Genomic DNA, 24,414 nt, shown 5'->3' on the forward strand with positions numbered 1-24,414 from the left:
TAGTTCCCTATCCTGGGAACTGCATAGTTACCGGTACCTGCCACTATGTGTTTGGTGGCACAGAATTGCTCCGCTCTTCTTTTTCCGCCTGTCAGGCTCAGTGTAAGGTGGACCTGTACTGTGTGGCATCTCTGCAGCCTACCCCAGCCAAACGGCATCATGGCTTGGAAAGCAAGTACATGACTTTGTTACCATGCAAGTGTGAAGGGTGAAGCCAGGAGAGAGCAGAGGCTGTGCTCCTGCAGTGAGGCACAACCAACGGCCTTTCCAGCTGCTGTCACCACCCTTTGGTTCATTGAACCCACAGGCATGGGCTTGCTCAGAAGTGGGCATCAGAGGCCTACAAAATCAGGATCCATGCTGTCTCCCTCTTCCCTTGGCAGGCTAATGCAGTGCCAGGAAGCCAGCAAGGACCCCTTGAATCACAGACTAGCAGTGACCTTGCAGGGAAGAGGCCATCAGCATAGGATAGCAAGGTTTGCCCAAAGCTCAATAGCATTATGATGTCGAGGAGGCTACACAATGCAACTAGAGCCCAGAGCACTAAAGCTTCACCCCTGACCAGGGGTCTCATAACCCATAACCAGACTCTGAACATCAGTAAAACCTGATAACCATATTCACACACAGCAATAAAAGCTGGGTGCTTGGTGCAGTACAGACAGTGACACTGTGGGAAAGCCAGCTCAGTGCTACCAGGGTGACTTATTCACATGCACAGGAGCAACTGCTGGGTCTTGCTCGGCACAGGCCACATTTGTGCTTGCTCTTTGCCTCACACCTGCACCAGCCCCTGACAAGTTTTACTGCTAGGGATCGTCAAGGTCAAGCCTGGTCCTGAATAAGGCTGTTGGGGCAGACTGGAGTGGCCAGCCATGGCAGGGGCAGTGCTGGGAGCAGCCCAGTGCCCCCAGTGTGGCTGCGGTACCCAGGAGCATGGCATGGTTAGAGATGGATGATGTTGCTCTGTCCACAACTGTCAGAGAAGGAAGTCAGGCTGGCTGTGCATGCAGGGATGTGTTTGCTCTGATTTTTCCCTTTCCCTGTTGTCTCTGGAAGCACCAGTCTATTTGTTCCATGGTGTCTTGGACTTGAAAATTGAGCTAAGTGGCCTCTAATTCTTAACTTCTTTTTTTTTTTCTCCTGTCAGAGATAGGCAGTGTCATTCCTTTTTCTCATTCTTTGAAATCTCATCCGTACTCTATCAGTCCTCAATATTGCCCTCAGTTACCTCTGGTCCAGCCATTCTGCTCTTGTTTTCCCTTACCTAGCATGACCATACAGTTCTGTCACCCATGTCAGTTACATTAATCACATATTGCAGCTGCCCTCCTCAGTACAGGCTGAGTGGAAGAAGTACATGAATCCAGTCACATTTTGCTGTCCCTCCCAGCCTCAGCAGGATGGTGGACCACATGGGCTGCTCAGCAGCCTCCTCCTGACACCTTCCCTTTGGAAGGTTTTCTTGCAATCCTTCATGTGTCTTGCTAGTTACAATTCATCTCATACTTTGACTTCCCTCGTTCCCCTCCCCCCTTTTTTTTCTGTTCCTGTTCCTCCTAGTTTTTTTCACCTGGTTTCTACTTTTATGCCCTTCCTTCTGAAATTCAGGTCATTACCTGAACTAAGAGCCCCTACTTCCCCCAGTGATGGGGTGGCTCCTATTGTACTCTGTAATGCCAGGTTTTCTGGATATATAAGCCAGCCTCATGAAGTTCAACAAGACCAAATGCAAGGTCCTGCATCTGGGTCAGGGCAATCCCAAGCATTGATATAGGCTGGGCAGTTACTGGCTTGAGAACAGCCCTGAAGAAAAGGACTTGGGGGTGCTGGTGCTTGAGAAGCTCAACACGAGCCACCAGTGTGCATTTGCAGCCCAGAAAGCCAATCACATCCTGGGCTGCATCAAGAGAAGCGTAGTCAGCAGGTCGAGAGAGGTGAGTCTCCCCCTCTACTCCACTCTGGTGAGACCCCACCTGGAATACTGTGTCCAGTTCTGGAGCCCCTATTACAAGAAGGATCTGGAGGTGCTGGAGCATGTCCAGAGAGTGGCCATGAGGTATGAAAACAGACCTAAGAGTTGGGGCTATTCAATCTGGAGAAGAGAAGGCTCCAAGGAGCCTACCAGTGTTTTAAGGGGGCCTACAAGAAAGCTGGTGAGGGACCTTTTAGGGTGTCAGGTAATGATAGGACTAGGGGGAATGGAACAAAAATAGAAACGTGTAGATTCAGATTGGATGTTAGGAAGAAATTCCTAACCGTTGCCACCATGAGGGTGGTGAGACACTGGAACAGGTTGCCCAGGGAGGTGGTAGAAGCCCCATTCCTGGAGGTTTTTAAGGCCAGGTTGGAGCAACCTGATCTAGTGTGAGGTGTCCCCACCCATGGCAGGGGGATTAGAACTAGATGATCCTTGAGATCCCTTCCAACCCTAACAGTTCTATGATTCTATGATATATATACACATGCACACACTCGCACACTCGTGCACACCCACACACATGCACTCGCACACACACCCACGTGCACACCCACGCACTCGCACACCCACGTGCACACGCACACCCACGCACAGGCACACCCACGTGCACACATACACAGCTGAGCCCCGGCATTGTGCCCGCTCCGGGCGGTGCGGTGCGGGCGGTGACAGCGACAGAGCCGCCCCAGCGCAGCCCGGCCCTGGGCGGTGCAGGACACGCAGTGACAGTGACAGGGCCGCCCCAGCGCGGTCCCGCCCCGGGCGGTGGCGGCGGGCGGAAGCGCGGCGGGTGGCAGCGGCGGCGGCGGCGCCTGTCGCGGCGCGGGATGGACCCGCCGGCCAAGGAGGGGCCGCTGCTCGTGCAGCACAGCCACAAGTTCGGCGCCAAGGTAGGGAGTGGACGGGACGGGTCGGGTCGGGGCCGGGCGGGCTCTTCTTCCCTGCTTCCCGGGGCCGGCCGGTCTCCGTGCCGCCGCCCGGGCCAGGCCTGCCCTCCCCGCTGCCGCCCCGCCTGGGCGCGCTGCTGGGTGCGGGGCGCCGCCCGCGAGTAGGGAAGCGGGTCCGGCGTTTTTCGACTCTGTGCCTGGCGGCCGCTGCCCTTCCCCGCGATTCGCATGGCAGTGGAGGGACGGGGCGTCCGGGAGGAGGACGCCGCCGGGGCCGCCTCCGGTGAGCTGCCGGTCCGGGGGGCCGCGGCAGGAGCCTGCCCTGCGCTCCACCGCTGCCGGACCCGAGCCCAGCGTGACCCTCGCCGCCTTGCAGAAGTGGAAGCGGAGCTGGTTTGTGCTGTACCCGGCCAGCCAGCACGGCGTGGCCCGCCTGGAGTTCTTCGACTGCAAGGAGACAGCGGCGCGGCCGGAACGGCTGGGCAGCAGGCGGATAGACAAGACGGTGGTGCGGCTGGCGGACTGCACCAGCGTGGCCCCGGTGTCCGAGAGCGGCCCCCGCGCCGGCACGGTCGTCTTCCGCCTGGAGACCAGCGGCAGGAGCTACCTCTTCGCAGCCGACAAGCAGCAGAGCGAGGAGTGGGTGGCGAAGCTCTGCGAGATCGCCTTCCCGGTGAGCTCCGGGGTGAGCAGAGGGGCGTCTTGGGCCCCAGCGGAGCGGGGCGGCGGGGCCGGCAGGAGGGTCTGGCAGCACGGGGAGGGAGCCCCCCGGCACGCGTGAGTGGTCCCTGATGGTCAGAGCGCCTGGCCCAAACACTGCCGTCGTCTCGGGCAGTTCCCGCTGTGCCAGCACTCGGGTGGGTTGCAGGACTCCTCGATGTGTTCTCAGTAAATCTTGGCTGCAGCTGCAGATTTCAATTCGAGCTCTTCTCCCCCAGCGTGGAACTCGTTCTTGCCTCCTCCAGTGATATGCTGGGGCATGGGTGATGGCTGAGGAGTGCTTCCTCTTGGCCCAGCTACTGCTGCCTTTCGTGCCACAGCAGCAGAAGCAAAGCCCCAAGAGGATTGCAGTGCCTGCCTCCAGCACCCACCTGGGCCTGGGCCGGCAGCTGCTGGGCCGGTGCACCCCTTTGCCCAGCATGCTTGCTGCTGGCAGTAACCATCAGTGCTGGGCCTCAGCATGGACCTTGGCTCCCCTGGCCTCCCTAGCAGCTTGGCAGCCCTCCCCAGAGATGGGCCTACATGCACAGTTGTTCACACTGCTCTGCGAGAGGAGCCAAAAGCTGCCCTGCCCCATGGAGCCCCTGCTCTTACTCTTAGATGTTTGTGCCCTGAGTTGTGATCTAACTGATTGCAGGCTTTGAGCACTGGGCAGGGCTGCCTCACAGGGTGGCTAGCTAGCTGGGCAGTTGGTGACCCCAAGATTTTCCCACAAGGACCTGGGTGTTTGCCAAGTGTGATTTACCTTTAAGTTTTTTGTTTTGTCGCCAGTTGCATCTCTCTGCAGTTCACTGTCAAGCCAAAAGCATATGTGCAGCATAGTGCCCTGCTGACCAGATCAAGAGGCACTGGTGTGGCACTGAAAATTGCTCCATGTCCATGCCTGTGTCTGTTTGATGCAGACAGTGTTGCAGCCCTTGTCCTGGACACATGGCTTGTGGGGCTGAGCTATGGACATAGCACACACCTTTGGAGTGGTGCAGGGTAGTGGCAAAACAGGAAAGCCTGTGCTCCAAGCAGGGTTGTCCTCACATCTTCCTTTGCATGACAGCTGTCAGTTATGTGAGGTCCAGCAGCAAGGCGATAGTTTAGGAAGCGGTGAGCAAAAAGCTGTAAGGATGGCATGTGTCTAGAAGGGCCTGGCCTGGAGCAAGAGGTACAGAAACTGCATGTGGCCTCTCTACAAAAAGCTGAAGAAGCTCAATTGTGATTTCTGGTCATCCACGTGGAGATCATGATTTTGTGTCACATCATTTGTTGCTACCCATAAGGGTAGACAGAGTCCATTATCTTGGGAACTAAGGCCAGAGCCCATCTGGAGTTCAGTGCAGAATTTATTTTTCTTTTTCAGATGAAGGAAGGGGTAGTCAAACAGAGCCCCAGAGGACTTTGGCAGATCATCTGGCCCTTGCCAAGCCCAGAGTGGAACGTTGCTGCTTTAGATGCCTTTGCTAAGCAGGAGAGGCTGCTTTCAGTTCTAAGGATGCTAGGCTTTGGAATTCTCATTCTGTTTTGGGGCTTTTCCTCTCATCAAGAAGCTTGTGTGGCTGAGTTTTAAACTGAAACTGTGACAGCTTTGCAAGATGTACACTGCACTGCAACCCCATCCCACGTGAGCCTGAGAAACAGCTTCCCGCTCCTGTGCAAGCACAGACCCTCATGCACTGGTGCAAAGCCTGCTGAAGCAGCTTTTGCAGGACAGCCGTGAACCTTTGGTTTGCCAGGGGCTTCACCCGAGGAGGGTCTTTGCTCTTCGGTGGTACCACTGAGGGCACGTCCCCCATGCAGACCCTCAGGGCATCCTGCTGCTGGGACAGAGCCTGTGCATTGCACTTTCAGTTCTGCATGTGCTAAAAGAGAAGTGCTTGCTTCCCTTCTGTGGGTTGTGGCTGTCGCTGGCACAGCCTTCCTGCTGTGCAGAACCAGGACACGGCCCCTGTGTTACTGGGTGGTCCCGTCAGCTCCCTTCCTTGCTTGTACTGCTGCGCCTGGGCCCTGAGGTGCTTCATGTGCTGATGTCACCTGCTTTGGAGCATGTCAGTGAGGAAGCAGACCTGTCCTCTGCCTCAGCACCAGGGTACCTACATGGGCATGCCAAGGAGGTCATATAAGCAGCAGTGGAGTGGACATGTGGAACCGCTGGGTGCTGCCCCCCAGGAGGCTGTGTCTCAGTGCTGGTTTGTGCTGTGGGGAGGTTTGGAGGGTAGAGCTGCCGGCAGTAACCACTTTCCTCTGCCCCCAGCCCAGTGCATAGCCCACCTGGGGACCAGGCTGTGCCAGGAGCTCCAGGCAAGCTCCTCCTGCACTGACTCACCCTCGTGTTCATGCTGGCTTGGGGTGTGGGAGGGACCTGGGGTCTGTTTGTGGCTCTGTGCAGCAAAGGGCTTGGCATGGCCAAACTCTGCAGGGCTAGGGTAGGCCAGTCAGGAAAGGCAGTGGGGCCCAGATGATGCGGTGCTGGGGGAGGCAGTGACTGCAATAGGAACCAGGGTATGGTGTGGGAGGAGGAGGCTGGGGCTGATCTGCTCTCCCTTGTCAGGGAAATGGCTCCAGTGATGCTGGTGTGGCAGCCCAGCGTGCCAGAGAGGGCAGCGGCGACGCACCAGCCCTGGAGATGGCTGTGAACTCCATCTACTACTCAAGAGACGAAGGTGGGACCTGCCACTGCCTTGACTTCAGGCCACCTTCTGTGGGGCCTCGTCCTGCTGCTGCTCCATTACTGGGGCTGTGGTGGGCAGAGCTGGGGACGTGGCTCCTCTGCCCTGCCCTGAGCATACCTGTCCCCACAGTGAATGCCTTCTGGGTGACAGTGCAACGAACCGAGGCTGCAGAGCGATGTGAGCTGCGTGGTGCCTACCTGCTCAAGGCTGAGCGTGACAGCCTCGTCCTGAAGGACCCACGGACAAATGAGATCCTCTACGTCTGGCCCTACCGGCTGCTCCGGAGATATGGCCGGGACAAGGTTCGGGGTGGGGGGGCCCTTCATGCTGCACACTGAGCTCTGTTTCACCACAGGCTTCCTTTGCTGATGTACCTCACCAGCCTTCCAGCAGGCTCTGCCAACTACCAGAACTGCTGCAGCTCTTGGTGACCACAGCAGAGTGCCCAGGGGCATCTGCGATCCTCTGTACTCAGCTCCTTCCTGTGTCACCATTCAGGAGTGTGGGCTGGCAGGACACCTGTTTCTACTGAGAGCATGGTTGTGCAAAGCCCTACTCTGTGTGGTCCTTGCCCCATTCCCACCAGGGCCATTGCAGCCCCTGCTGGCCCAGCTGACAGATGTCCCTACAGCTGGTTTGCACTTACCCCAGTGCTCAGTCCCAACACTCTCCAGCCTGTGCTGTGAGCAGGCATGTCCTTCCATGCTGTGCACAAGGTCTCTTCAGCCCCTGGCTCTCTGCCACCCTGGCTGTGCTCTGGATTCAGTCCATCTCTCCTGAAGGATGGTAGCCAGATCAGGAGGGGCTGTTTGAGACACCAGTTACTTTTTCACCACAAGTGAAGTACTGCTCTTAGCTTGTCTGACATGTGTAGGTCTGTCCCCTCTCCAGTATCCTCCAGCAGCAGATCTTCCACCCACAGTCTGTCTCGCTGCTACCCTGAGCTTGAGGTACCTGCTGTGCTGGACAGGGAGGAAGTGGTCTCCCCAGGGCTGTTTATAGATGTGACAGTGTCAGCTGCAGTTGCTGATGCTGCTTTTCTGTGGCACTTTACTGAAACAGATGTGGAAACTGAGCTGCTCTTGGGGAGGCATCTGGCTCAACCACAGAGTCTGTGCTCTTGCAGCAACCCCAGAGGGTACTGCTGTGTGTGAGGGTCACTGATGAGGCAGAAAATCTCACCTGGATTCAGAGACTGAGGTTTAGGCAGGGTGTGGGCATCTGCTGGTGGGAACCTGCACACGAGTGAGTGTTCAGGCTTGGGGAACAGAGCCTTTACAGTACTTTATACTATTAACGTAACATTGGTAAGGCAAATGCTTTGCTCACTGTTGGTAGCCAAGCTGCTGCTTCTGGCCTGACTCCCATGGAAAGCCATGTTCCTCTGTCCTGTACCCCCCACCTCTGGATTGTTTCCCTTTTGCTTGATTAATGCTGATGTACCCAAGATGCCCATAATAGTTTCCCCTGCTGAATTCTCCCTCATCTTCTCAGCATCACACCCTTCTCAGTGCTGACTGCATACTTCCTGGACTATCTGGTGCCAGTTACTGGCCCTACTTGAATTGCTCAGGTAAGGCAGTGGGTCTCTATCAGGACCTTGGGCCTTAAAGCATTCTGCAGTGATGGCCCCTCAAGTGTGCAGCCTGCTCTAGTTTCACAGCTTGTTCAGGTCTGCTGGGCAGTGCGGCTTCTCCCTGCCTCGGTGCTGGGCACCTGCTGAGTACAGCATGTCCCAGGGTGTGCTTGCTGAGCTGTGGCCCTTGCTGTGAGGAAGGACCAGGACAGTCAGTCAAGTCTCCTGCAGAATCCTGCAGGCTCAGCACCACAGCCACACACCATTCAGCAGGAATCACAGCCTGCACACCACACTCAGTTGGCAAGTGCTGGGCAGGATGTGACTCTTCTGCTTCCCCTGCAGGTGATGTTCTCCTTCGAAGCTGGCAGGCGCTGTGACTCAGGCCCAGGGAACTTCACCTTTGAGACCAAGCAGGGCAATGAGATCTTCCGCCTGGTGGAAGCCTCCATCCGGGAGCAGAAAGCGCAGGTGGAGGAGAAGCGGCGAAGCTGTGACTCACTGGATTCAGAAAGCCCCAGCATACTGCTGATCCGCCAGGCCCTGGCTGACTCTCTGAACCTGGAGCTACCTGCAGAGGGGGATGACACCTTGGCACACAAAGTGGGGCAAGTGCCCAGGCCCAGTGCAGCACCAGAGGAGAGGGATGCTACATCTCTGCTGAAGACCCGGACTCTGCCAGAGCTCCCTGTGCCACAGGCCAAGCCCATGGTCCCAAGCACACCACCACGCTCCCCTCTGCCCAAGGTGCCCCGTGCTGTGCTGCCGGCCGAGGACCCCTCCAGTGTGTACTCGGAGCCCCTGGACTCAGTGAAAGGCTTCCGTCCCAGGCCAGACCCGCTATACTCGGACCCCATAGACAGCAAGCCCATGAGCGGGACCAAGGTTCCCAGCGGTGCCTCGGATGAGCCAAAGCTCCAGCGGCTGGTGCCGCAGTACTTGGGTGCGTACGAGCAGGGGCAGGCTGAGGGACGCAGCCAGGCCCCCGTGGCAGCTGGGCGGAGGGAGCACATCTATGATGAGCCTGAGGGTCGTGCTCCCCGCTCACTGCCACCCCTTGCCTGCATCTATGATGAGGCACGGCCTGCGGGCGAGGCCTGGCGCACCCAGGGCCATGATGGCAGGGACGGCTATGAGTACCCCTACAACCCCAGCACTGACGACTACTCTGTACCTGCCTTCAAGGCCAAGGGCCCCAAGCCAGTGCCTGCCCCCAAACCCCCAGCAACCTTTATCCCTAAAGGCACTGAGAGGAGTGGGGATGCTGGCAGGTGGCAGGGGAACATTGCTCCTGAGAAGAGCGTTGTCAAATCCAGCCTCAACAGCAGCAACAACAACAATGTGGAGGTGCTGTACAGCCAGGTGGTGAAGCCCCAGCATGTGCAGAAGAAGGAGCAGTCTGTGGATGAGTGCAGCTTGTCACCTGTCTATGAGGACTTGGGAGAGATATAGCCTGCTGCTGCTCTGTGCCTGCCCGAGGGGGAATGAGGGGCCTGGGCCCGTTCGTGAGCAGTGCTGACTGCTGCCCTCCATGGGTCCTGGGGACGCTTGGGGCTGGGGAGTGGTCTGGCTTGGGCAGAGCCCATCTTGCTCACCAGTTTTGAGGGGCTGTGTTTCCCTGGAAGCCCTTTCTACAGCAAGAGCAAGAGAGCTGTGGCTGGTGCAGGTACCAGCATGCTTCTACAGTTCTGGAGCTGGCTCCACTGCTATATCTTGATCTGTAGGAGGTCTGGCTTTGTCACCTGTTCCTGCTGCTCTGGCTCTGCTGTGGCTCCCTCCCTGAATGGGCTGCAGGGCTGGGATGCCTGTTGTGGTGCATGGAAGACTTCTTTCCATCAGTCTCCAAAAGTATTTTTATACAAATTATTTTAATATTAAAATTTGTACGTCTCAGAATGAAACCTGTGACATCTTTGACCTGTCAGGCACATGGATGGGGAGATGCTGGCACAGTGCTGTGGAGGAGGGTGGCCTGCCTGAGCAGTGCTCACATGGTGGCATGTTTGTGCCTGTACCAGAGCTGGTGAGCAGAGGGGAAACCGAGGAGAAAAGCACATGGCAAGTTCAGTTGTGACTGATTAAATGATATGAGAGTTAGGCTCACAGATACCTCAGTGTACTGATTTGGGCATAACATGTCATGATGGCCTCCGAGCGTAAGGTTGCCTCTGGGCAACCTGTTCCAGGTGTCTCACTGCCCTAACAGTCAGGAACCTTGTAATACCTAATGTAAATTTACCCACTTTTGGTTTAAAACCATTGCCCCTCAACCTATCACTGCGCTCCCTGATAGTCCCTCCCCAGCTCTCCTGTAGGCCCCCTCTAAGTATTAGAAGGCTGCTAGAAGGTCTCTCTGGAGCCTTCTCTCTCCAGGCTGAACAACCTCAACTCTCTCAGCCTGCCATCATACAGGAAGTGCTCCAGCTCTCTGATCATCTTCATGGCCTTCCTTTCCCTTTTCTTACCTTCCCCTGTCCCCTTAGAACTAATTTTCTTGTGTTGAACAGCGAAACCTCTTGTTGCAGCTCAGACACAGCCACAGCACTTCTGGTGCTTGTGTGCCATGGCCGAATTCAACCTATGTGGCACCTTGGCAGCCATCAAAGCCTGAACAAGGCCTTGCTGAGGTGCTTGGGGACACATGGCTTATGTGTAGCTGTTCACTCTGCCCATACCCATACAGTGTGGAAATGGTTCTGGATGAGCAGCTTTGCTCGCTCCTGTCCAGTCTAGGTGCTCTGGGGTGGACTGGGTGATGCGTGGGAAGTCCTCTAGCTATCAGCTTTGCTCATGTGAGGGCAGCCTGTGTGCTTCCTGTCCTCCGCAAAAAGCTGTGCCCCAGATTACCTGAGCCTACCAGTCTAGCAGCCATGGCTGGGATGCAACAGAAGTTCTGGTCTCTGTAGGCCAGGTGGCAGTTTTTACCCAGAGAAAATTCCTTGGGAGCTGCTCAAAGCCCAGCCAACACCTTGCCCTTGGGACTACCTTTTTGTGTTTCCCATTCTGAAAGGTAAGTTCTTTTATAACTGCTACTTCCTCCCTTTTAGGGCTTAGCATGGTGCAGGCTTGAGACAACTGTGCTGCCAGGATCTCCCTCCTCATGCTAGCATTAGTGAAAACATCCAAGTTCCCTCTGGCTATCAAGACTTGGTCAGAGAAGAGCAAAGTTAGTGCCCTGCTTCACACTGGTGATCAGATGGAGGGCCTGTCAACAGGGACCCCCAAAATGCACCCAGTTTTGGGATTTGCTTTGAACCTTGTCATCACCTCCCTCAAGTTTCCTCTTTAGCAATAAATCACAAGTCCCTGTTTGTTTACCCCTTCCCATGCAAGGTGTTCTGTTGGCTGTGTACCCCAGTTTGGCATTTATGATATGGTTGCCAAAGTAATTTTCACCTGCATTGTCAGTTCAAACTAACGCTCCATCTTTGTCAGTTCAAACTAATGCCCCATCATCATCCGCCTCCCCAAGTGCTTGATTTTGTCATTTTTGTGGTGTTCCCTGGTTTGCATGACCCACTTGTACGTTGCTGCCCTTTGCTTCTGCTCCTTCCCCATCTCCTTCTATTGTGAGCTTGTCAGATGCAGGCAGGGGTTACCAACAAGCCCACACCCTTGTGCCTGCAGGTGAGTCTGTCCTGTCCACAAGGTACCTATAACAGCAGCAGTACTATTCTCCATGTCAGTTACAAGATGTTCACATTCTTTCCAACTCAAATACAAAACATAGCCTTCTCAAAAATTCTTCAAAGGTTGCTACCTTCCTATAGATACTTGCCCTTGACATCCCACCTCCAAGCAGCTGCCTGGGCTGCAGCCTTCTGCCAGGGCATAAGAAGAGCAGGCCCATTCCCTGGGTGGTAAGCAGGGCCTGTTACTGAGCTGTCATCCTGGGGAAAAGAGATGGCTCTGGTGGTTGTGCTCTACAGCTCTGGCATATCACCCTGGCAACACAGAGTTTGTGTTGTGCCCTTGGTCAGCTGCAGCCATTTCTGGGGAAGTACCAGCCAGTGCTGTGCTGTTGCACACAGTACAAACCACAGGCCATAAGTGGACTTTATGGTGGAGAACTTTATTTTGAAACAGCTTTCCAGAATGCAGTAAGTAGCACACAATCCCCTGCTGGTGCTGAGCATGCACGAAGCCCAGTGAGACCACTCCATCTTGCCTCAGGTGAACTAGCACGTGTGCAAGGCCTGGGCAGAAGCTCCCTGGAAAGCTCCAGGCCAACTCTTTCCATCTTCTGAACCCTGACAAAAGTACCAGCTGCATTGGCTTGCAAAGCAGCTCCATAGGCAAAGATGAGCCATAGTGAGGAGAGCATCCCAGCAGCAGCTGGCTGTGAGAATGGCGCTATGCTGCAGCTCCAGCTGTGGTGAGCTGTCACTCTGTTGGAGCCAGTTGGGGCATTACACTGGTTTGGCACTTGCTAGAAACCCCTTCCTAAGCTGGAGAGCTGGATAGTGAGGCAGAAAATTCTCATGGGTAGTGCTGCTCTTAGGAGAGCATACTGGGCTTCAAGATCAAATTCCAAAGCCCTGGCTTACGCCTGTTCAAACACTGCTGAACACGCTCCTGCAGGATGAGGGCAGCTTAGTGTTACTGCCTCCTTTATCTGCCTGACTTCCTCACCACCCTGCCTGCAGCTCTTCTGCACCCGCTGACAGCAATCTGTGGTTTGTGGCCTGTGCTAGCATAGTCTCAGAAACCAAAACTGGAGGTGTGCTGGTGATGTGTGCTGACAAGAATGGGAAATAGAGAGTGTTGTGGGGGATAGCTGACTCTGGACAGAGGGCCCCAGAGCAGCAGGCTTCCTGCAGACTGACGTGGTGACTAACAAAACCATAGAACAAGGAGGAACAAACAATGGGAAGTGCCTGTCTGACCAAGGCCAGGCTCCGTGTCTTGCCTGACCACTTCCGGTCCAGCATGCAGGGCTTGGCAGCTGAGCAGGAACCCTGGCTGCACGTGAGCAGGCGCCTACCCGGGGCTCAGTGCAGCAGCTCCTTGTACTCCTTGGGGTCTGTCCTAGCCACTGCTGGTCTATGTGCTTGGGCAGGAGAAGAAGCCATCAGAAGGGGTGCCACTGTGGCTTTGGCTTTGCTCTGATGCTGCAGTGTGGGAACAAAATACAAATGCACCTTGTGGAGAGAGGTGCTGGCTTGCCCAGCAGCTTGCGGCCCAGCTGTGTCTGCATCTGCCAGCTGCTCAGCATCCCTCTGCTCAGCTGCATGAGATTATGCTACACCCATCCCTCTGCCCTCTGCTCTGCCAGCTGCAGGTGAATGCTGCCCCTGCCATATACTGATTTCCCTGTACTGCCAGGCGATAGGGGAGTTGCCCTCAGTGCTCCTGAGGGTACAAAAGGGCAGAGCAGAGACTCCAGGCTTGTAAAGGCAAGAGCCATACCTGCTTGGGCTGGTGGCGCTCTGGTCGCTGGTCCCTGGGCTGGGCCTGCTGCCTGTGCAGAGGCTTGTACAGCACACTCTTCAGGTATTTGTAGAGATTGCTTTTCAGGTGCAAGGGGTTATAAGCAACTTCCACTTCCAAGCTGTTCAAGGCACCCTGCTCAGACAGAGTAAAGAACCTAGAGGCTATGAAATTAACAGGTGGAGGCTGTGGGGTTTGCTTGAGGTATTTGTTTGGTTTAGCGTCAAGAATTTCTTTGCAGGGGTTGTGGACCCTGTCAATGGGTATTCGTGCAGGGCTGTCAGTGACTTACCTCTATAGGGCCAGACACTCTCTCAGCATGTTCAGCAAGGAGGGCTGGGAAGGTTGACGGCAGCAAGAGCTCTCTGATGGCGACTGCTTTGACAAGCAGTGTGGCAGAATCAGAAGGGACAATGACATAGTAGGAATGCACCGCGATGTTCCAGCTTGGAGTGGTGTTCTGTGGCTCACGTCTGGCCAAAAGCATCCACTTCCTTTTCTAAATGGCAAAAGCCAAAACCAGTGTGAAAAATGGGCAACAGCTGCTTCCTTCAGTGCTTTCACTGTAGGGCTGCTGGGTTCAGGAGCAGAGACATTCATACACATCATTACACATAAAGTTTAAGGACAGTATGTTGTTTGGGTTGTTTTAAAATTGAATGCAAGACAATTTTGGAAGAAAAAAAAAATCCCATACCCAAAACATCCATTTTTGCTCCACATCCCAAGCCCTGGTTAATTCTTTCCACAGTTAAAGATGCATGTCTAACTCCAGCCCTGACTTTTGCACTTTATACCTCCAAACACTGGATTTCTGTTAAGCAGAGAGTCTTCTCTAAGGTTTGATGGGCTGTAGCATCTTTCCAGTGGTACACTGGCTGGAAGGATTTACAAGCCCAACTCTGGCCTGTGGGATGAAGCTGCATTTTTGAAACATGTTTTCTGGTACAGGCTAGATGGATCTCACAAGATGTGCTGTAACTATTCCTTTCTAGGGCAATCCTTCCCCATCAGACTGCAAATGGTACACACGCACCAGAAGACTATGACATAGAGCATGGAAGCTATGCTGGTTTGTCTCCAGTTCATCCCAGTCCAGCTGCCAGCAGCTTGTGGGCTTGATGATGAAAGGCAGGCCATAAAGTACGGACTCACAGACTCCTTCAGACTTCAGAGCTCTGCAAATTTACAGCTTGTGTCATTGAGGCATAGTAAAGATTAAACCAGCAAGGAGGCTCTACCAGGAGATGAAAAGCTCAAGTGGTTATGGCAGTATCAGCTGCAATACTGCCACAAGCACCTAATGTCAGTATTGCTGCCCTTGTCACTTATGAAACCTTGCAGCTGCAGTTCAAGTTTTCTTGCTCTCGTGTCTGTGTAGACAACAGCATGACAAGAAGCAAATCCAGTCTTCATGCACTGTGAATACAAACCAGACTGTTAATCTGGCCCCTTGAGCAGTAACACATCCAGGCAATTACATCTCTTCCTAACTGGTTTTTACTGGATAATGGTTATCCCTCACTTCAACAGACATGCTTTGCTCCTGCACAGGGCCAACAACCCATCACAAATACCACTACAGACTTTACAGTGCTTGTCATTGCCTGTCATTAGCACACTTCTGCTTTGTGACAGGACATCACTGATGAGATCCAGTGCTTTGGCTGAGGGATGTTTATACACAATTACAGAGTGCTCTTCAACAAGATGAGAATCATTTTAAGAACAACTCCATAGTTCAGAAATGACACAAATTTTTTTCCTATGGATAAAGCTCAGAAGAGAGCATCACTCTAGTTTATGCTCTGTGCTTCCCAGCCACAGACTGCTGATGGGAAAGCCAATAAATTCTTATGGGAAGTCACACAGCATTATGAGAAACAACTGTTGCATGACTAACATCTGGGGTGTTTCACTCAAAAACAGGGTAATGCTGTTTCTGGCTCTGGTTACAGAGGTTGAGGGTATTCTATAGCAGAACTTTGCTCACTAGCTCTTTGAGCTCCCCCGTACTTTATGGTGATGTTACAAGGTCCTAGTTGAAATGGCTCTTTCACCAGCCTTCCAGCCCCCAAGTGCAAAGCACCTAACACTTACTTTATAACCCGGAGTTTATACAGGGCTGTGACTGGCCAGGAGGCCATCTGGCAGGGTGAGGTCACGTCTGTTGCTCTTATGCTGCCATCAGCCGCTCCAGAAAGCAAAGTGGGATCAAGCAATCTCTCCTGCAAGTCGCACTTGAGGCACACTAGGAGAAGAAGATGACAACGGAAATTAATTATAGCATTGGCAGCCACAGGACATGGTAGCAGCCTGGAAGTGTTCTAAGCAAATGGCCCCTCTCAGCCTGAGGCAAAGGAAGCTCCAGACAGCTTTCAAAGTCACCCATTTGGGTCTCTAAATGTGAGGGAACACATCTGTAGGATAGGCCTGGGTAATCTTCAAGGCTGTGTGATTTAGGAGTTCCCTGCAGAGGGCAGAGAGAATTAAATACTTAGGGTGGTCCTGGATGCAGAGGCATGGCTGAAGCCTCCTGATGGAAGAAGGAGATGAAGGTGTTCTCTCTCTGTGCCATAGTCATGTAGCCATGTTTTAAACAACATCTCCAAGCTGATGACATTGTCCTCTATGGTTTGCACATCTATGTCCATTCCCAGGATTGCAATGTCTGCAGGAAAAAAAGATGAAAAAGCACAAATATTTTCAGCCACAGAAAAGAACAGTATCTTGCGTTTCCAACCAAGCTGTGCCTCCTTAGCCTTTCAAGAGCCTTCACATAAGAAGTGCTTCAGAAGCCATTACCATACAACTCACATGATGCTAGCTCTCTTGAAAGGACTTTGCCAGAAGCTGAGCTTCTCCACAGGCCACACCAACACCCTTCTCATCAACGGGAAGCCCTGAACTGTTAAGACCTCAAAAAGAGGACAATAGGGCCAACCAAGAAAAGAGCTCAAACTCCAGCAGCCTGATGTTAAAGCCTTAGAACAGGTTGGGGAAAATCAGTGTAAGCTCTTGCTAGTTAGCAGTCACTTCATCAGCCTTAAGAAACTGCTGAAATAGCTGAGCAGCTTGGAAGGTTGGGTAAAATGAAATACAGAAACGAAAACTGCAGTTATAGCAGCATTGCAATGTACAAGCTTCTACCACTGAGCCCTCTGGACTCTCAAATGCCATCTGGCCAGCTTGTTTAGATACTGCTCAGCACCTTTGGATTTGAAACAAAAAGGCTCAAAACAGGAGCTAACAGGAATTTCTGCTTCTGAATTTCTCATTACTGTAGCTTAAATTCTCAGGAGTTCTTCACAAATATGGCCAGGAAAAATGACATTTAGGGGCTGGGGTATATTGGCTCTGTCACTGATGAAGCATGTGGCCAGGTGCACGAATCTGCCATCCACTTAAACACTCCTCTGCTCTGCCAACTGACCACAAATTTGATACTGCAACCAGAAAAGAACAGCTAAAGACAGGTAAAGCAACAGCATCCACCATTGCTGACAGTAAAAACGGTATTGTGACTGCTACTAACAAGTCTTGCACTAACTTGCAGGCCACTAAGACTCAGTTTTTTGACCTTGTTATCAGCCCTTGAGAACTTGCTCGGTGAACCAGAGCTTGGTACCAGGTGTGTTTTGTTGATGGGGAATTTAAGTGTCAGCAATAAAAGGCCTCTGAAAGGGCACCCTGAATTGGAAAGCAGATGCTGCAGGACTGCAAGGAACTTGTTGATATGCAATTACTTGTTACTGAAGAAGCATGCCATTAGGAGATAAAAAAAAACAACTGCCTGAAGCATTGAGAAAAGAAGCTGCAGCTATGCAAGAGCAATGTTAATGACAAAAGGCAGCTCATCAGCAGGGGAAGTACCTGACTTGATTCAGGAAAGTAACTTCATTGTGCAATGGGTAGTCTCAGGGAAAGGACTAAAGGCTAAGAACTGTCTAGAAACCAAACAACTTGTAAAAGGACAAGATAGTGAGGGGGTTATCTCTGTAGGATCATCGAAACTGTAAACAGCCCACCTGCTTCTCTTCCCTGTTCACCTGCATCAAGGATTCTGCTTGCCACTGCCTGCACCAAGCAACTTTTTATCAGCCAGTTAATTGCCCAGGGTGATGTTCAGCAAGTAGCAGGAGTACGTGTGTCTGAGAGCGTGTCAACCCATAAACTAGGTGCAGTTCTCTTCATTCCCTCAGGAAAGCTGTATTGCACTTGAAGTAAATTTTAGGTAATACCCAGAGATGCAGCATTGCATGAAATCTACACTCTAAATGTGACAAAGCCCCAGAGAAGTTCTGTGGTCTGAGTTTTTGCTGTTCCTCTAGGCACAGTAGTTCCCTTTACATGAGTGACACATGTATGAAGGACAGTGGCATATATTGGACCAAAGCAAGAACTAGTGGCTCTCTGCTGTCCAAAGGTTCCCGAGTACCCTGCCTGTCTTTCACTCACCACTGATGCTGGGTTCTTCTGCTGGCATGCACTGTTCCACATCCTCAGGCTCCAGAAAGTCTCTCTTCAGAACCTCAATGACTTCTATTCTTCGCAGACTCATAAGGTCTACATCTTTTAACTTCATTTCCAGATGCTTTACCATTTCTTTGCTGGACTGGCCAGTCAAAATTGTGATCTGAAACACAGGTGAGGGGAGCAGAATCATCTCAAGTGTTTTAATGCAGCTATAGATAGAGTGTTTCCTACACTAGTATAGCTTAATTTAATGAAAACCTTTAGGTTACATGATGCAAGCTCACAATTTGTGTGATATTCCTGCCAGTGGATCACCATCCTGCTCAGCCAGAGGGGAGAGAAGGCTGAAGCTACTGATTGATGGACACTCTACCACCTCCCTGGGCAAGCTGGTCCAATGCCTGAGAACCCTTTCAGTGAAGAAATTCTGCCTGATGTCCAAGTTAAACTTCACTTGGCACAACTTGAGGCCATAATTGCTACTTCTCTTCACAGTGGACTAACTAGAAAATACCTGTTGGAGACCTTACTTGGTCACTACACAGGGTCTACCTGATACAGCTGAAACAGCTGAATGTAACAGGGTGTCTGTTTTAACTGGCTGAGGTTATCCAGGCTTCACTTCCAAGAAAGCATCTCTTTTTCATGTTTTTGTTTGGTTTTTGGGTTGGTGTGGGGGTTTTTGTTTTGTTTTGTTTTGCTCTTTTGTTGTTGCTGTTGGTCTGGTTGTTTGGGTTTTTTCTTCAAAAGATGCTGTATCTGAGCAAGGACATTCAAATGCTGTTTGAGAAAATGAAACTAAAACCAAACTTACTCTGTATAAAAAATACTGCTTGTGATGAAAACAGTGTTGATCACTGAATTATGGGAAAGAGAAAGCTGCCTTTTATAGAAACATGGCCTTTCCAGAAGGGTGCAATACCCTTTGGCCTTTCTGTGATCACTGGCTCTTAGTTCTCAAAAAAGACTTGAGAACTGTAGGTGCTCTGCCTATTTCCTGGCTCCTCTGATGGAGGAGCTTATTCACCCTTATGTAAAAGACCAAGGTCACTCCTTAGATGCCGTGAAGGTCTGTGAAACACTTTTTGTTGGGATTTGTGGAAGGCTGAATTTCATCCAGAGGTTTCATGCATACAGAAGGGGAAGGATTGCTTGCTTGGAAAAAGGTCCTTTTTCCTTGAAATTCTCCTCAGAACTAAACTTTGAGCTAAAGTTTCCTCAAGAGAGGCAAGCGCTATCTGTTGCTTTTTGGGAGCCTTCTGTACCCTCTCTAGTACATGCTAAAATCAAGTGCATGAGCCCACTTTCAGTGGACTGTGGATGTGCTTTCAGGCAACGAGGATCTTTGTACAAACATCCTGTCTGCAGTGAAAATCCCAGAAACTAACTGCAGAATGGAACTGCAGGCTGAAAGAAAGATCATGTCCATAAGTGCTGTGTCTTTGCCTTTGACATAGTTCTTCTGTGAAGTAATCAAAATTAAGCTGAAAAAAACATCTAATCTTAAATGCATGGAAATTAAGTTGTTCTGTACTGTAAAGTCAGCCTCCATAAGGAACTCAAGCCTGACTTGTCCAGTTTCCATGACCATTTGGAGATTGCTGCTTGGGTTTTTTGGGAAGGCTTATTTTCTTAACTCCTCTCTCCTTCCCATGGACCTCAGATACCACACAGAACATCATCTTACTGTGCTAACAAGTGGCACGTCTGCTAGATGGCTCCCACAACCTTTCCAACATTTTCTTACCTCAACAGAATTATTTGTGGAGCCTCCTGCTGCTGTGTGTCTGCTGTATTGTTTGAACTGCTGCAATCCATCCTGCACAGCTTGTACCACTCCACATCCCCCCTGTGGGAAGCAGCCTTCTCTTGGCAGCGAGCGTAGCTCTGACATGCAGGCTTGGATTCGTGCAAAGTTTTCTTTCACTTGCTGCAAAACAGCATCCCAATGAAATTAAAAGGCTGGAAATGTCAGACTGAGAATGTGAAATGTTACTGTATGATGGCTGTCCCAAGGACAGCTGGTGTCACTCATTATGGTAAGAGGAACACTATAAATGCAACGATGATTAACTCTTTGTGCTTCACTATGATGCTTTGTGTCACTCATATAGATGGGAGAAGATCAGGCCACACTCTGTGCCTGCTGTGGTGCTTTACAGTGCCTGCAGTCCAGGGCTGCTGAACCCTTCTGGCATATGTTTTACTCACCACTTCTTTGAGCTTGGTATCACTTTAGAGTGGTTACCTAAAGCGACAGAATGCAGTATGCATATGAACCAAGCTGGTCAAGATCATAGTAGACTAGTGTCATACTCTTTCTCCATGCAGTATTAGTTGAGTATTAACATATATTTAATTATACTGAAGGTCTCTTCCAACCTCAACAGTTCTATGATTCTGTCACTTTACCTCTGTACTCAACACTGGTGAGGCTGCGTCTCACGTACTGGATTCAGTTTTGGACTCCTCACTACAAAAAGGACATTGAGGTACTGGAGAGTGTCTAAAGAAAGGTGTGGAGAACAAATCTTACAAGCAGCAGCTGAGAGAACTGGAGGAGGCTGAGGGGGAAGCTTCTCACTCTCTACAACTCCTTGAAAGAACGTTGTAGAGAGGTAGGAGTCAGGCTGTTCAAGTATCAAGTGATGGAACAAAAGGAAATCGCCTCAAGTTGCACCAAGGGAAGTTTAAGTTGGATATTAGGAAGAATTTATTTACTGAAAGGGTTGTCAGGCATTGGAACAGCATGTCCAGAGAGGTGGTGGAGTCACTGTATCTGAAGATATTTAAGAGTTGTGTAGATGTAGTACTTAGGAATGTGGTTTAATTAAGGACTTGCCAATGTTTGGCTCATGATTGGACTGAATCTTGAAGGTCTTTTCCAATTTAGGCAATTCTGTGATTCTTTGAAATATGCTAATTATACTTTAATGCTCGCTTCCTCTCTTGTCCCCTGTTGTCTTCCATGGTTGTCTTCCACTTTCTTCCTGGTTTCCTTTTCTTCATCCCTCTGCCCGTTCCAGGGAAGCTCTTTGGACTTGTTAAGAGTTAGGCCAACAAGGGAGACCAGTGGGAACAGAGACCATAAACAGATGGCCAGGAAGGGTAACAACATACAACACTTCCTCATTCACTCTCCTAGCCTCTATTTTCAGCTCTGGGGCTTTCCTGGCTTCACGTGACTTGGCTAATAAGCAACCTTTAACATACTTCTCTCACTGAGAAGCATCAAGTCCCTAGCTAGATCAGAAAGTCAGTGTGATGAACAGCATGGCCTGTTGAGACAGGGGGGCACGTCAAGAGTACAGAAGCAGCCATGGAACCTTGGTAGAAAGGCTGAAGAAGGTAGAAAGGCTGAAGAATGCTGAAAGGGAAGAGGTATTTATCAGCTAGAGGTGAAAAACTGCTCCTGATTCCAGAAGCTGCAGAGGACCAGATATCATACATCAATATCTATTGAATATAGTCATCTTGCTACTCTTTACTGTTCCTAACAGAGAAAGAAGGGTTCTGAAAAACAGCTTTCAGTGCCCCAGAAGTTGTCTGAAGAGATGGCTCAGTAGGCAGGACATCCAGGCAAAGCTGGGGAGACGTGGAGTTACGGCTCACACCAGAGTTGTGCCCAGCGACTGGATGCGTGCTGCTGGCTCAAGTTTCTGAGCGTGAACTCTGCTTCTTTGGACAAGTCACAGAGAAACACAGCATCGTGGCAAAGAGTTGATGTGGTTATGGCATCCCTGAGTCCTCTATTGGAACACAGCATCCAAAAAAAGAGAAAAGTAAATACTCAGAAGAGCTTGGAAGTTATTAAGGGCCTGTAGAAATGTCTTGCAGTTAAGAATAATACTTTATTTTCTTTCATTAGCTTCTTTCATTAGCAGCTAGAAGTTTGAGAAGGGACCTGCTGATATTTAGGGGATGCAAGTATAGAGTACAAGCAGGTTCTTCAATCTAGCCAAACCAGAAAATACATTAACAAGTCCCTGGAAGCTAAAGCAAATAAATGCAAATTAGAAACCAGGTGCAAGTTTCACAATGACAAAGATTAACCACTGGAAGAAACTATCAACAGCAGTGCTAGTATCTTTAGATCAGAACTAGATGTCTTTCTGGAGGAGGTGCTTTAACACTATATGGATACTTTAGTGAAATACAGTAACCTGCAACATGAAGGAAGCCAAACAATGATATGAGGGTTCCTCTGTCTTTAAAAACTGGGATTATCAAAATGAGGAATTGTTGTTTAAATAAAAAGACAGCCTCAGGAGCAGAGGATCCATGTGATGGGGCATGTGGTAAGACTAAAAAAGTGCCAAAGTACAACTGTGCTCTGGTGACCCATGATTACCAAATGAGATCTAGGGTTCCTGTCTGCCAGTTAAGTTGGGTCAGTATCAGAGCATACCTAGGAACTACACAAGAATGTCTTTTGCCTCAAACACTTATAAATTAACTTGGACATGATGCAAAATCACTGGAAATAGCCTTGGAACCAGCTGTGAAACAGACTCCCTAGTGCATCGTACAGTGACATGCTAGGATGAATAACAAGTCAAGTGACCCTAGGAAGCACACAAGTGTCTGTTCTTAGAGCCCCTAATCAGAGTGATTTTACAGTATCTCAAGTGGTATCCCCTTAGTTATATAGTTAGTTATATGTTAGTTATAACCTATGCTACAAAACAGAGACCCCCATTACACACAGTCTTCATTTGCTAAATTACTGATGGCCTCATTTGGTTTTTCCCAGCTGGCCTCTACCTTTCCTAAGTTGGAAAACTTCACAAACTGCTTCAGAATGTTCTCACCATTACTGACTAAAGTGGAAAGGCTACTAGTGTGTGGTCACACCACTGCAGTGTAAATGAAGAGTGCTCAGTATGACTGTTTATATTAGTATGACTTCACGGATTCTTGTGAACTTTATGATGCTTTGTATTCCCAAATTTTCCCTGCATTGCTGCTAGTTATTCTCCATCTGTATTTATTCTGCTGTGTGTCCCTAGGTGAGTGAAATACTTGTTCTTAGGTATGTACGTTTAGAAGGTGTGTAGCTGTGGTGCTGAGGGACGGGGTTTAGCAGTGGACTTGGCAGTGCTGTGTTAATAGTTGGGCCCAATGACCTTAAAGGTCTTTTCCAACCTAAATGAATCTCTAATTCCATGATTTCAGTATATTTCTAAAATTTCTTTTCCTCTTTAAATGCCTGGGAAGTTCTCTCACAGTGGTAATATCTATGTAACCAACAGGTATACAGACCATTTCACCATCCAAATTATTATAGCTGTAGAGCTGTGTTTGATAATTTTGATAGCTTAGCAGTACAGCTAGTGCAGGAAGTAGCACAGGAGAGGGAGAGCTGCAACAGGTGTTTTAAAAAGGAACAGCACAAAACCTGATTTAAATACACAACCAACTTCACAGCTCAAAAATGTGACACTCCTCACTTTAAACATCATTCTTCCACAAAATCCACCTCTTCCATGAAGCCTATGAAATGATGCTCTTTGACAATGATTATTTTTTAGAATACACATTTGTAGTAAGTCGTAACTTTCTTTACCAAAGTGCAACACTATGTTGCACTCCTATTGTCAGATCCCAAGAGAGCCAGTTTCAGGCATACCGTAAAGGGAAGCAGACACTCCTGATGGTTCTGCACCAGGTAGAGGCTCAGCAGGGGAACACGGCAGGGGCCTGTCAAGCTGCAGGCCAAACAGAGAGTGTTTTCCAGAGCTTCAGAGAGCACAGAACAAGTGTTGGTCCATGAGGGTGATGTGACATCCACTATGATAATCCTTGATGGCTGCTGGCAGCGGACTTTAGCAGCAGGAAATGTCCTCCGTGTTTCTGAAAGTAATTTTCTAGAATTCATGGCTTCTGAACATGGGTATTATGTGTCCACTTATCCACTTGCATCTGAACAGGAAAAATTAACAAACAACAGCAATGAATGAGATTTTCCCTTTCCAATCCATATCATCACAGTATCACAGTACATTAGAGGTTGGAAGGGACCTCCAGAGATCGAGTCCAGCCCTCCTGCCAAAGCAGGCTCACTTAGGGTAGTCTGCACAGGAATGCATCCAGGTGGGTTTTGAAAGTCTTCAGAGAAGAAGACTCCACAACCCCCCTGGGCAGCCTGTTCCAGTGCTCCATCACCCTCACTGTAAAGAAGTTTCTCCTCATGCTGAGGTGAAACCTTCTGTGTTCAAGTTTGTATCCATTTTTCCTTGTCTTATGACTGTGCACCACCAAAAAGAGCTTGGCCCCCTCTACTTGACACCCACCCCTCAGATATTTATACACATCGACGAGATCCCCTCTCAGTCTTCTCTGAAAAGCACCTGAAAGCAACCTGAGACAGAGCAGCAATGAATTAAGACTCCTACAAGCTTTCTCTAAAGCAATCATTGTCCATACTCTAAGACAAAACCATTTAAAGACAGGGGGAAATGCATAGCTGGAAAACAAAACAAAGCAAAAAAAATGGTTCAATTGAAGAAACTATGTCAGAGGTGCTCTTACAGATCCAACTGGAGCAGCTACAAATGTTAGTAGCATAGCCATGTCTAGCCCATGGATGAACTGTGATGTGCTGCATGATTCCCTCAGTACAGTTCATGCATGTAGCATCAATCTCCAGCAGCTGGTGGATAGTGAAACTTTGAACTCCTACTT

At 50.3% G+C, this 24,414-nt stretch overlaps 2 protein-coding genes across 2 annotated transcripts; one reads left to right on the plus strand and one right to left on the minus strand.

The window, feature by feature from the left end:
* The first annotated feature begins 2,808 nt into the window (after positions 1–2,808).
* DOK1 (docking protein 1) lies at positions 2,809–9,276 on the plus strand. The gene is made up of 5 exons (XM_054383193.1): positions 2,809–2,871; positions 3,245–3,541; positions 6,128–6,239; positions 6,378–6,550; positions 8,170–9,276. The coding sequence occupies exons 1-5, from the start codon at positions 2,809–2,811 to the stop codon at positions 9,274–9,276; spliced, it is 1,752 nt and encodes a 583-aa protein (XP_054239168.1).
* A 3,539-nt stretch (positions 9,277–12,815) lies between these two features.
* M1AP (meiosis 1 associated protein) lies at positions 12,816–23,617 on the minus strand (the record flags this gene model as incomplete). Its single annotated transcript, XM_054383307.1, has 9 exons — positions 12,816–12,935; positions 13,234–13,389; positions 13,547–13,753; positions 14,291–14,432; positions 15,355–15,505; positions 15,752–15,925; positions 17,713–17,890; positions 19,478–19,660; positions 23,360–23,617. Coding segments are annotated over 9 exons (1,569 nt in total), but the record flags the coding sequence as incomplete, so codon positions are not given.
* Between the last annotated feature and the right edge of the window lie 797 nt (positions 23,618–24,414).

This window comes from Indicator indicator, chromosome 8, assembly GCF_027791375.1.
Source record: "Indicator indicator isolate 239-I01 chromosome 8, UM_Iind_1.1, whole genome shotgun sequence".
Taxonomy (NCBI): Eukaryota; Metazoa; Chordata; class Aves; order Piciformes; family Indicatoridae; genus Indicator; species Indicator indicator.